Raw genomic sequence first — 12,140 nt, 5'->3', positions numbered from 1 at the left:
GAAATGATGTTTCTGTGTACAGAACTCCTTCAGGTAGTCATATTGCATTTTCAGAAAATTACAGCGGCTGCAGATTGAAAAGGAAAGGTAATTTTTAATAACATTCAATTACAATATGACTTGTTTTGCAATTGTATACGCTATATTATTTTTTCTTTATTTGCTATTTTTTCCCCCCACGAAAGTGGAGTTACCCTTTAATTAATAGAAACGCATGATTGATAGATTTATTTTATTTGAAAAAGCAGAACAATGTGAAAAGAGCTCCTAAAAAGTAATAACACAGGACATTAAATCATGTTAAACATGATCACAATACCATAGGAAACAACTGATATTCTTTTTCCTGTGTTCATTTAAGAGGCAGTTCCAAAGTTGAAAATCACCAGTGTTTATGAGGCCTTAACAGAGGAAGGCAAAGTGCAAAGGCATTGTGCAAAATACAGTAAAAATAAAAAAAAAACTGTCTACATTTATACATCTTGAAGTATTCTATATCTCTATAAAAGATCACAAACTAATTCCACAGAGCGGTCCATTAGGAATACATTCATAGATCTATGTTTATATATTGATAAATAGAAACTAAACAATTTGGCAATATATACTGTACATAAAATGGATCTGGTTATTCTGGTGCCAGGATTTTGGTGCTGCATGCTATTGGCACAGAGGCACCTGGCACAGGATAATGTGATGCGCATGAGTTAGTGTTAGATGGTTAGGTTGTTAGGGTTGGGGGAGTGTTAAGGGTTTGATGGTTGGTGAATGTTAACGGTATGGGGGAGGGTTAAAGTGTATGTGAACCCTCACCTTGTAAAACAACCTATTCAGTTTAAAATTGAAATGCAAGGAAAACATTTGTGTTTATGTATAAAAAAAATTATAAAATACTTATTTTTCTTTTTTTTAATAAATGATCACAATACCTCTGTTGTCGGCTGCATAAAGGGCTTAGAGAGGTGAGGGTGGAAGAGCTGTGAAGGGGGCATGTCAGCACAGGTCTTGACCACTGGAGGACAGGCAGGCTAATCCCCCAGCACAGCCAGAAAACTGACCACGCTGGGACAGATTTGCTTCTATGCCTAGTGTGGTCAGTTTGAAATAGGAAAGCAGGGGGCCTGCAGGATCACCAGGTATTTCACAAAAAGGAAGCAATAGAATGAGACCAGGATACATTTTAACACAAGTACATGGTATAAAATACACATATCAGGAATATGAAATGTTGAGGTAACAAAAACACTTTAAGTCCTAAGGTATCATTTTATTGGTTAAGGGTTGGGAAATTTGGTGTTAGGAACTTAATGTAGATGTTAGGTTATGTGTTAGGGTTGGGAAGGATAAGCGTTAAAAGGTCTTTTTAGCAATTAAGTGGTAAGAGCTAGGGTACGGTAGGGTAGGGTATAAGAAAGTGTAGGGTATGGTGAAGTGTTAGGTATTTCAGGTCAGAGTAAAGTGTTATTGGGTGCTTTAGTGTGATATACTTTGTTACTGTAGCTTGTCTAATACAACATGAAAACTAAATTTAAATACTCAAGAGCTCCACACCAAAATGATCAGCATCAGACTCCCTTCACTATGAAAAAAATGTGTCCCCTAATTTTTTGCTGTTATGTACATTTAAATAGAAGATCATTTATTCATAGAAGCATCGGATGTTCCGTCATATCAGATTTCACTTGCTACATTAATTCAGATAAATTCTATTATGAATTCCAGCCAGTGGCAAACTTTCCGGTGGAATAAAGCTGGCCATAGATATAAATCATCCGGTTCATCAAGGACCAGACAAATTGTGATCTGTCAAAAGCCATTCCAACTCAAGAGAAGTCAATTTAAGGATTGGCATCTCTTGAATGGAATGCTGGACAATTTTAATTTAATCAGCCCATTCAGCCAATCGGCTGCAGCGCTGATCAGTATGTTCTGACACTGAAGGAGTCCCTGCTGTCAGAATGCAATAGCACAGTGGGAAGGATTCATCCATCTACTTTGCTTGTGTGGAAGAGAGAATATGTTTTTTTTTTTGATCAGCCTTGCTGGCAGATCAAAAATAAATAATCCAACTTTGGCCAGCCTAATGCCCCGTACACACGGTCGGACATTGATCGGACATTTCGACAACAAAATCCTAGGATTTTGATTTTTTCCAACGGATGTTGGCTCAAACTTGTCTTGCATACACACGGTCACACAAAGTTGTCGGAAAATCCGATCATTCTGAACGCGGTGATGTAAAACACGTACGTCTGGACTATAAACGGGGCAGTAGCCAATAGCTTTCATCTCTTTATTTATTCTGAGCATGCGTGGCACTTTGTGCGTCGGATTTGTGTACACACGATCGGAAATTCCGACAACGGATTTTGTTGTCGGAAAATTTTATAGCCTGCTCTCAAACTTTGTGTGTCGAAAAATCCGATGGAAAATGTGTGATGGAGCCTACACACGGTCGGAATTACCGACAAGAAGGTCCTATCACACATTTTCCATCGGAAAATCCGACCATGTGTACGGGGCATTAGAGTTTGGCTTGGGTTAGCAATTTTGTTTTGCAACACTGGGCATCATTATGGGTTATCTACTTTAGCTTCATGTAGGAGTTGCCATCTTTATCCAAACTGCTTTGTTGAATTAATAAATGTTTAGTTGTCTGACTTGAATCTAAGGCATCTAATTCATACAGAGGCATATGAAAAGATGTATTCTCAAAAGTATATGAAGTTGAAGGGAATTTTTGAAGACTAAGATTCTTGTTAATTGTGAGCTGTTCTTGATTGAAAGAAACCTTATCCAGATGGCAAGGAAATATTGCCCCATTTATGGGGATTGTACTATTTTCTAGGTTGATAAGTGGCACCTTATGTCCATGCAAGTTTTCCAGGTTCCTCAAATGCTCACATATGTCAAAAGTCAATGCTAACGGTCTACCTTCATGTTTTAAGGTCATGTCGTTGTTATTGTTAGCACTCACTGATCGCTTTAATGTATTAAAGGTTTTATCTCCAAAAGATGGATATTTTTCCTTTGTTGCTTTCACAAAATTCTTATATATAAGTTCCATTGACCCTGAAGAGAGAAGCCTATAATCTTGATTGTTGTCGAAGTTTGTGTTATTTTCACAGTGTCTGTCCCTTAAGTGATCATTTTCACAAATACAACCATTCTTATCTGAATAAGCATTGTTTTGGCATATAAGACTTTCAAATGGTTTGTATCCTGAGTCAAGAATGGAACAGTTTTTTGCTCCTGAGGTTTCACTTTCTTGAATTGCTTGATCAAAGCTTTGATATCCATTAATTTCATGCACAGAAGTGTCATCACCTTCTTGAAGAGTTTGTTCAAAACTTTTATACCCAGATATGTAACACCCAGACTCTGGATGATTTTCTTGTACTGCTTCATCAAAGCTTTTATATCCATTAATTTCATTCACAGACGTTTCATCACTGTGTCGAACTGCTTGGTCAAAACTCTCATATCCGGACCACTGGCATCCAAGCTCTGGTTCGCTTTCTTGGACTGCTTGATCAAAGCTTTGATAGCCTGACACTTTACATAAATAAGTTGGACCAGGTTTACTTTCATGACATTGCAATATGTTTTGTCCAGATTTGGGTTTTATGTTTGGTTGAAAACTGTCCTCGCGAATATGTGAAGAAAGATATTTTGTGTTGTAATATAGAATATTATTTGGACTCAACTGCTGTTCATAGATTTTACATTTGTCAAGAACTGTGTTTTTTGAGAAATTGTCTGGGCAAAAAGTTTTTGTTGTATTGATCATAAAATCTTTTCTTGCTTCAGATAAAGAATTGGCAAAGCTGTTATAACCTGGACTTACTAAAAGGTTCCCCTTACTCTGATATGAGTTGTCCTTGATACTGGCTTGTGGGCTGTATGGTATACAGTCTATTTCATTGTCTGGCCATCGGTCAAAGCATGGCATGTTGACCACATCTATATTAGGAGAAGAGTCCACTGGAGAATTATCAGAGTCATAGTTGTGGGATCCAAAGTTCCAGAGTCCTGGGACATTTAAATTGTGTTGTTGTTTCTCATCTTTATCAAATCCTGTATGTAATTTTTTACATGTATCTAACTTCAAGCTTGATGAATCACTAAAAATAGCAAAAAACATATTGGTAATAGCTAGATCTTCTTCCAGTGGGAGATCTTCAGCCTTATGTTCTGGTTGGTCTTCTTGAACTGGGTTGTTTTCATATTCCTCCTTGGGGTACATTTCAACACATCTCTCAATATCTTCATTACTTGGTTCAAAAATAAACTTTTTACAGTCTGAATTTATAATGCCAATGACAGGGTGTCGGATAGTGTCATGCTGGGTGAGCTGGCCACATCTGGACTTGTGGGCTTTGACAATTCTGTTGAAAAAACTTCCACTGAGAAGAGAAAGAGGAGTGTTAATCTGATAACAACAACAATGTTTAAAGGCAAAAAATATGGAGCGTGAACTTACCAAGATTTTTTTGCAGCATCTTTTTTATGTGGATTGAATCGATGTTTCTAAATAGTAAAATGATAGCATTATTTTAGAGGGAAATTTGAAGGAATAAAAATATACACATACAGTCTTTAGTGTCTATTATATTACCATAAAAGGGAAAACATATTATCAGTACAGAGAATACAAAACATGATTTTAGGCTTATATTTTCCAATTTATGAGGAACAGTGAGGATCTGGATAGAGATTTCCAATATTCCTTAAACTAAACTCTAGGCAAACAGCTAAATACCCAGATATAATTTATATTTTTGCAACTGCTTTAACTGCCTCTGCCAGGAAGATGACACACCACCTTCTTTATTACAGTTACAAACCAAAGAATGAATACAGTAGTGTCTCTCTCTACCCCTAGCCTGTTGATTGGACAGCTAAATAGTAGCATGAGCCTGATTAGGTCATCTTTCTGCTCACTCTCTCTCTCTCCTCATATCAGCATGCTTCAGCACATGTGCATGTAATGAAGCCATACATAGAGCAAATTTCTTTCCTACAACCATGAAAGATATTAGCCACTAGCGACAATCGCATGTAAAATCAATCAAGCTGGCATTACCCTAGTTGATTGATCGAATCTCGAATGGTTCCTGCTGAACCAGCCAGGATTTGAACCGTCTTTGGCCGGTCTTACACACATTATTGGCAACCAGTCATAAACCTCCCTCTTCAAGGCTGAATGTTGCTGTATAGGGGACAGCAATAGGCTGATATTAAATCAAATTCAGGCACTTATATTACTTTTCATTTTCCCTGTTTCGTTCTGCTGACAGCCCCTCTCAGCTGAAAAGAATACCAATTGCTTCAGAGTAGTGAGTCACTTGTTGCTGACCCTCTAGATGACCTAATCCTCATGCATCACATGAGGCCATGAAGGTTGTATCTGATCATTTAAGGTTTCCACAAACATTAATGATCTGGCCTTTATACCATACACAATCTGGTCAGATGTTCTAACAACGCTGCACAAACATACATGTTCACATTGGGTGCTATGCACAATGGAAGCACTCTAATTAAACCATATATCAGTTGCAAAAATTATGAAAATTCATTCTGGCAACATCCATTCACCAACTGAGAAGGTTTAGTTATGGGGAAAGGCCAAAGGACAAGAGAGGCCCGGAGTAGAACCCCAAGGCATTAAACAGAGGGCCGGCATGACAGGGGTTAAAGGGGATTGGGGCACAGGGAGTTAATAGTAAGGGGTTATTCAGGGGCATTACTCAGGGATGTTCAAAGTTGTATGGGGGCTGGATGGAGCTTTGAGGGGGAAGTGATTAGGGGACAGAAAAAGGGGGTGGTCTCCAGTCGGAAGGAAAAAGAGTGTGGAACAACTTCCAACCCTCCTGTCCTACATTTGGTGGGTATTTCGAGTTTTGTGGACTTGAGTGTCCTGGGGAGCCGGTTGTGGCAATTGGCGGGGTGCAAGGTCCTTTTAGGTCATATGGGCACAAAAAGGTATGGTGTAGGGACCCGTCTGAGGTACGGCTCCCAGTTGGTGTATGGGTACCTGCGAGTTGTCTCTGAGTCATTGCGACTGGAGGCCTTAGAAGTGACTAGCAGGTACAGTTTTGTTTTATGCCTATCGGGACCTTGGGCTCCTTTCTTTAATAAACTCAATGTTTTGTTTTGATATGTTATGATATGTTAATTATTGGATATTTATATTTTGGTTAATAGAAATTGCCAATTTACTCCAATTATGCGTGGTGTGGTCATTAGATGGAAGGGTGGGGTTATTGGCTTAGCAGGTAACAAGCCATATTTAATACCATAATCATGTTCTTTGATCATAAATGGAAATGGTTTTGTAATGTCTGCAGTTGCCTTTACAGGTAAAGTATAATCAAACAAAGGATGGTCCTTTTATTTACAGTGCCACAATATAAGAGGCTAGCATTCAAAATAAAATGCCTCCTATTTTTGTGTCTTACCAAATGCTGCAATCTGTGTTATGTAGTTGTCATTTAAAAGAAAACTGTGTGATGTTTTATTGGCCCTTTAACAAAGCAATAATATTTTATTAGAATTACTAGCTCACCTGCATCGGTTTCCTCTTGACAATCATGCTTTTTTCAGGGTTCGGAATGGTATCCCACCATTTCTTCTTGTATCTGAATATAAACGGATGTGAACATAATATTATAATCCATTTATGCAGGGAATTGTCAGTCTAAAGGCACATACAGTATGTTGTGATCAACAAAATGCATCATAAAATTGCTAAAGTCTGGTATACTTGGTATAAAAACATCAACATATCATTACATCACCTGTAAATACCCTTACTTTTATATTGTTTATTTGGAAAAAGTAAGTACCAGAGACCTGTCTAATTAAAATAGATTATCTAAGCGCCAAACACACAGTTGATCTCTATATAGCTGCAAATGTGAACAGCAACCTGAGTTCAGTGCTGGTTTACATATATGCAAATTGGATGTGTTTTGAACCTTATCCGATTTGCATGACATGTGAAATAACATTTGTTTCCATTCAAGCTGTTCACTTATATGTGGTGCATCCGCAGTGCGAATTGAAAAAGAGTCCTGTGCATTTTCTGAGCACTGCAGTGCGGTTCAGGTGCAACTTCTATGGAAACGCTTCTGAATCACACATGTCATAACTTCTGAACACGATTTTAAATTGAGATAAAAAAACAACTTGGTCCCCCCAAACCCATACCCGGCCCTTCGGGTCCAAAACTGATGACATGTGCCATTCAGAAGCGGGTTCCCCCCAAATTCCATACTAGACTAGACTAGCATGCAGCCTGGCAGGCCAGGATACGGGGGGGGCAAGCGAGCGACCCCCCCCCCTCCTGAACCATACCAGGCCACATGCCCTTGACATGGGCCTCCAGATCCCGGGCTCCCCCCCTTTGATAATGGGTATTGGTTACATTGTACCTGTATTTATCACCAAAAATAAACACAGACAGTTTTTGACAAGTCCTTTATAAGACCCCTTTCACACTGGGGCGTTCTTCAGGCGTTTTTCAGGCGCTTTAGCGTTAAAAAAAAGCGCCTGTAAAGCGCCTGAAAGAAGCCTCATCTGCAATCCCAATGTGAAAGCCCGAGCTCTTTCACACTGCCAGTGCCAGAAAAAAAGCTGGTAAAGCGCTGCTTGAGACCCCTTTCACACTGGGGAGTTTTTCGGGCAGTGTGAAAGGGCTCGTGCCATCGGCGCACCCAGACAGGTGGCAAAAACACGAAAGCGCTGCAAAGAAGCTGCTTGCAGGACTTTTTTTGACGTCCTGCCAGCGCAGCGCCCCAGTGTGAAAGCACTCGGGCTTTTACATTGGGATTGCAGATAAGACTTCTTTCAGGCGCTTTACAGGCGCTATTTTTAACGTTAAAGCGCCTGAAAAACACCTGAAAAACGCCCCAGTGTGAAAGGGGACTTAAATTAAAAAAAACAATGTCTCCCGGAGTAAATCCAGCGTCAATCACGATGAATGCCGCCACCGCTGACCCGAAAAAAAAAAAAAACAGGTCTGAACCTGATGCTGTCTCCTGCTGTCTCAAAGAACCGCCGCCTCTCACTGCTAAATAAAATAAGGGTGGGGGCACCCAGTGACGGCACCCCCCCCACATTGAGGGCATGCAGCCTGCTATGGTTCAGGAGGGGGGGGGGGTGCTCGCTCATCCCCCCCTTTCCTGGCCTGCCAGGCTGCATGCTCAGATAAGGGTCTGGTATGAATTTTGGGGGGGAGGGCCCCCATTTTTTTTTCAATTTTGGCGTGGGGTTTCTCTTAAAATCCATACCAGGCCCAAAGCGGACCCCAACACTGTTTTTTCTCAAGTTATTACCGGCAATTCTTTTCTTTACATTCAGCTGTCAGCAGAGAACCTGACTCCGATGAGTTATCAGTCGTTAAAGACACAGCGGCTAGCTTGCTGGCCCCCTCCTTGACAAACAACTATTTTTAAGAATGCCAGCTTCTGCCCGCTTTGCATCTTTGCATCAGAATCTTATCTAAATTGCAGCTGAACAGCTACTTTGGAAATTTGCAGTGAAAACAGATCTAAAATTTGCATCACACATATGTGAACCCGGTGTAAAGCTGAACTCTCGAATGGGCTTATTTTCTAATATAAATCTTCTTGCCCACTTTAAACAAATATGCCCAGAAATGATTATATTAAGCGATTGCAGAGTTGAGATATCTTTACTTGTGCCTGCCATGATGTCACCACTCCTCTGCCATTCATTACAGGAAGAGGTGATTGCCTGTCTCTTCTACAGTAAAGAGCCGGCTTGTTTGTAATTTAAAGGTTTTGCCTCTAGTTCCACTTAATATTAAACCTACACATTGCCAAAGAAAGTAACAGGATCACTTTAAAGCAGGGCCAGTACAAGGCAGGGGCGGAAGGGGCAGAAGCCCTGGGCAGTACGATTTTCTATAGGAGGGGGGGCGCAGGTGAAGTGCCGGCAATGTGCTTCACACCTGTCATTATACACACTAGCCAGTGCCGCTGTACCCGGAACATTGTCTGTAAGTGTGCCGAGTGCGCTCCTGCATCCGGCACAACAAGCCCTGGCTTCACCTCCCTTCCCTGTCAGCTTCACTGTTCACTCCCCCTACGGAGCAGCCTCGTAGTCCCAGCCGGCGGCGGGGTGGGAGGACTCAGAGGAAAGCAGAGAGCTGTGGCGGCGCTGCAACCTAGAGGAGCCGAGGAGCCTGGCTCTAGCTGGAAGTGGAATGCAGTGTGGGTGGGAGGCGGGCATCTCTGAGCCACGATCCCGGTCCTCTTCAGCAGCGTATCCCTCCCGCTAGCTGCCGCACAGGCAAGTTTAGAAATCGTCTCCTCCTCAGCTCTGACAGGACAACATGAGGAGGAACGTCAGAAGATGGGCATCACAGAACGCTGTGCTGTTCTGTATCTGAGATCTGTGTATGAAAAAAGCTGAGGGAAAGGAGAGCTGTACTGAGGACACAAGGGGAGCAATGAGAGTATTGGTACGGAGAAAATGATTACTTCTAGGTGGGAATGATATGTGGGAGGGGGTGTATTTGTGCTGTTGTGTTAGGAAGGGAATTCTAGGGGGGTCTGCTGGGATGGGGAATTTGAGGGGTGCCAGGATAAGATTTTTTTCTAGTAGGGGCATTTGGGAGGGGGGGGGGGTTGTGCTAGAAGAGGTGATGGGGGGGGGGGGGGGTTTGTGCTAGGATAGGAAATATTGGGGCTGTTAGAAATGGGGATTGGGGGGGGAGAATTTATGCTAGGGATGATTGGGGGTATTTGTTCTAGAGGGGAAATTTGGGGGGAGGATTTGTGCTAGGAGGGGGATTTTCGGGGGTGACAGGGGTAAGATTTGTGCTGGGAGGGGGATTTGTTCTGTGGGGGAAAGAGAATTTGTGCCAGGAGAGAGGATTTGTGCCGTGGAGATGGGGGGGGGGGATTTGTGCTAGGTGGGGGATTTGGGGGGGGGGGGTTGTGCTAGAAGAAGTGATGGGGAGGGGGATTTGTGCTAGGATAGGAAATATTGGGGCTGTTAGAAATGGGGATTGGGGGGGAGAATTTATGCTAGGGATGATTGGGGGTATTTGTTCTAGAGGGGAAATTTGGGGGGAGGATTTGTGCTAGGAGGGGGATTTTGGGGGGTGACAGGGGTAAGATTTGTGCTGGGAGGGGGATTTTGGGGGGTGACAGGGGTAAGATTTGTGCTGGGAGGGGGATTTTGGGGGGTGACAGGGGTAAGATTTGTGCTGGGAGGGGGATTTTGGGGGGTGACAGGGGTAAGATTTGTTCTGTGGGGGGAAAGAGAATTTGTGCCAGGAGAGAGGATTTGTGCCATGGAGATGGGGGGGGGGGGATTTGTGCTAGGAGGGGGATTTGGGGGGGGTTGTGCTAGAAGAAGTGATGGGGGGGAGATTTGTGCTAGGATAGGAAATATTGGGGCTGTTAGAAATGGGGATTGGGGGGGGAATTTATGCTAGTAAGGATGATAGGGGGTATTATTTGTGTTTGGGGCCGATTAGTGCTCAATTTTTAATTTTTTTTGGGGGGGGGGTGGGGGCGCAGTTTGGTGTCTTCGCCCTGGGCGCTAAATGACCTTGTCCCAGCACTGCTTTAAAGTGACACTTTCAAAAATGACAGTAGAAATAATAGGTATACCTGTAAAGAAGAAGGTAAATATGTATGGCCCCTTTCACACGAGCTGTCCAATCATGTCCACCTGTCAGTTTTTCAGGTGGACCTAATCATACCTTCCAGTCTCTTCTATTTGATCCAATACGATCCTGTCTGCCAAAAACAGATGGATGGTGGTCATATTCCCCATCCATCTGGCGGATCAGATTGAAACAGACAGGGAGTCAGTTTCCATCCAATTCCCCCCATAGAGGAGAGCGAGACTGTGTTCGTGTCTACTATGCATAGTGGAGTGAACACGGATCTATCATTCACTTGCTCAGCAGGGATCAGTGGAGCAAGTGGATTCCACTTCACGGAGGCGTCCGTGTGAAAGGGGCCTAATGGGGCGTACACATGGTCGGACTTTTCGACCAGACTGGTCAAACGGACCAAATCCGGCGGACAATCTGATCGTGTGTGGGCTTCACCGGACCTTCAGTGGACTTTTCCAGTCGCAAATCTGACAGACTTTAGATTTGGAACATGCTTCAAATCTTTACGTCGTAACTCCACCGGACCCAGAAATCCGCTCGTCTGTATGCTAGTCCGACGGACAAAAACCGACGCTAGGGCAGCTATTGGCTACTGGCTATCAACTTCCTTATTTTAGTCCGGTGTACCTCATCACGTACGAATCCATCGGACTTTGTGTGATCGTATGTAGGCAAGTCCGTTCTTTAGAAAGTCTGTCGAAAGTCCGCTGGAAAGTCTGTCGGACCAGTCCGGTCGAAAAGTCCGCCCATGTGTACGCAGCATTACTCTGATAACAGATAAGCACCTCTAAACCATGACCCACTTAGGAACTAAGGGAACCGATGACATGGCTTCAGTGTCTCCACACTTGTGTAACTTCAACATTCAAGATACAATCCAGCCTGCGGCTCTGTGTCATCCAAATAAAGTACATTTTATACTTTATGAGTTCAATACCAAAAGAATACACTAACGCATTTCGAACATCAGGCATATTTCAACATACAACCTCATTACCACTATTCCCTCATACAGGTCAACAAACAGGTGAGTCCTAATTAAAATCAATTAAGAGAAAGGAGGGAAGCCTGCATTGAACTAAGACCAAGAAAATGCTGCAAATCTATCAAAATGGACAGGTATATATAAACTTTTGTTTATACTCTTTGTGATGATACTTCATATTACTTGGTTTTTTATGAACCTGTCATGTATTTATTTTGTATTGACCATGTAACAAATAAAATTTACTTAATTTGGATAATACTGAGTCACCTGCTGGATTTTAACTTGAAATATAGGTATTTTCTCTCAAAGTCTATGTAGAAATCAACACTTCTGGGTTGATCACCTACTTACCCCCACCGCACTCGTTGGTTCCTCCCACTAACCCCTTTGTCATTGCCATGTCCTGTAGCAGCTTGGAGATTGGCAGGAGGAACTACTGAGCGATGCGGGGTACACATAAGACTGAAACGCCTGGACATGTAGTTTCTG

At 42.4% G+C, this 12,140-nt stretch overlaps 1 protein-coding gene across 1 annotated transcript in view; it reads right to left on the bottom strand.

The window, feature by feature from the left end:
* Nucleotides 1-217: 217 nt before the first annotated feature.
* LOC141148904 (interleukin-4 receptor subunit alpha-like) overlaps nucleotides 218-12,140 on the bottom strand; it is a 75,199-nt gene continuing 63,276 nt past the window's right edge. The window contains exons 8-10 of the mRNA XM_073636755.1: nucleotides 6,572-6,644; nucleotides 4,484-4,530; nucleotides 218-4,406 (exon numbers count right to left, since the gene is read on the bottom strand). Coding sequence (XP_073492856.1) covers nucleotides 2,585-4,406; nucleotides 4,484-4,530; nucleotides 6,572-6,644 — 1,942 coding nt within the window. The 3' untranslated portion in view covers nucleotides 218-2,584. The remainder of the gene's footprint in view (nucleotides 4,407-4,483; nucleotides 4,531-6,571; nucleotides 6,645-12,140) is intronic.

The sequence above is a fragment of the Aquarana catesbeiana genome, linkage group LG06 (assembly GCF_042186555.1).
Source record: "Aquarana catesbeiana isolate 2022-GZ linkage group LG06, ASM4218655v1, whole genome shotgun sequence".
Lineage (NCBI taxonomy): Eukaryota > Metazoa > Chordata > Amphibia > Anura > Ranidae > Aquarana > Aquarana catesbeiana.
The sequence above is the reverse complement of the archived record's forward strand: the minus strand, read 5'-3'. Positions and strand labels throughout refer to the sequence as shown.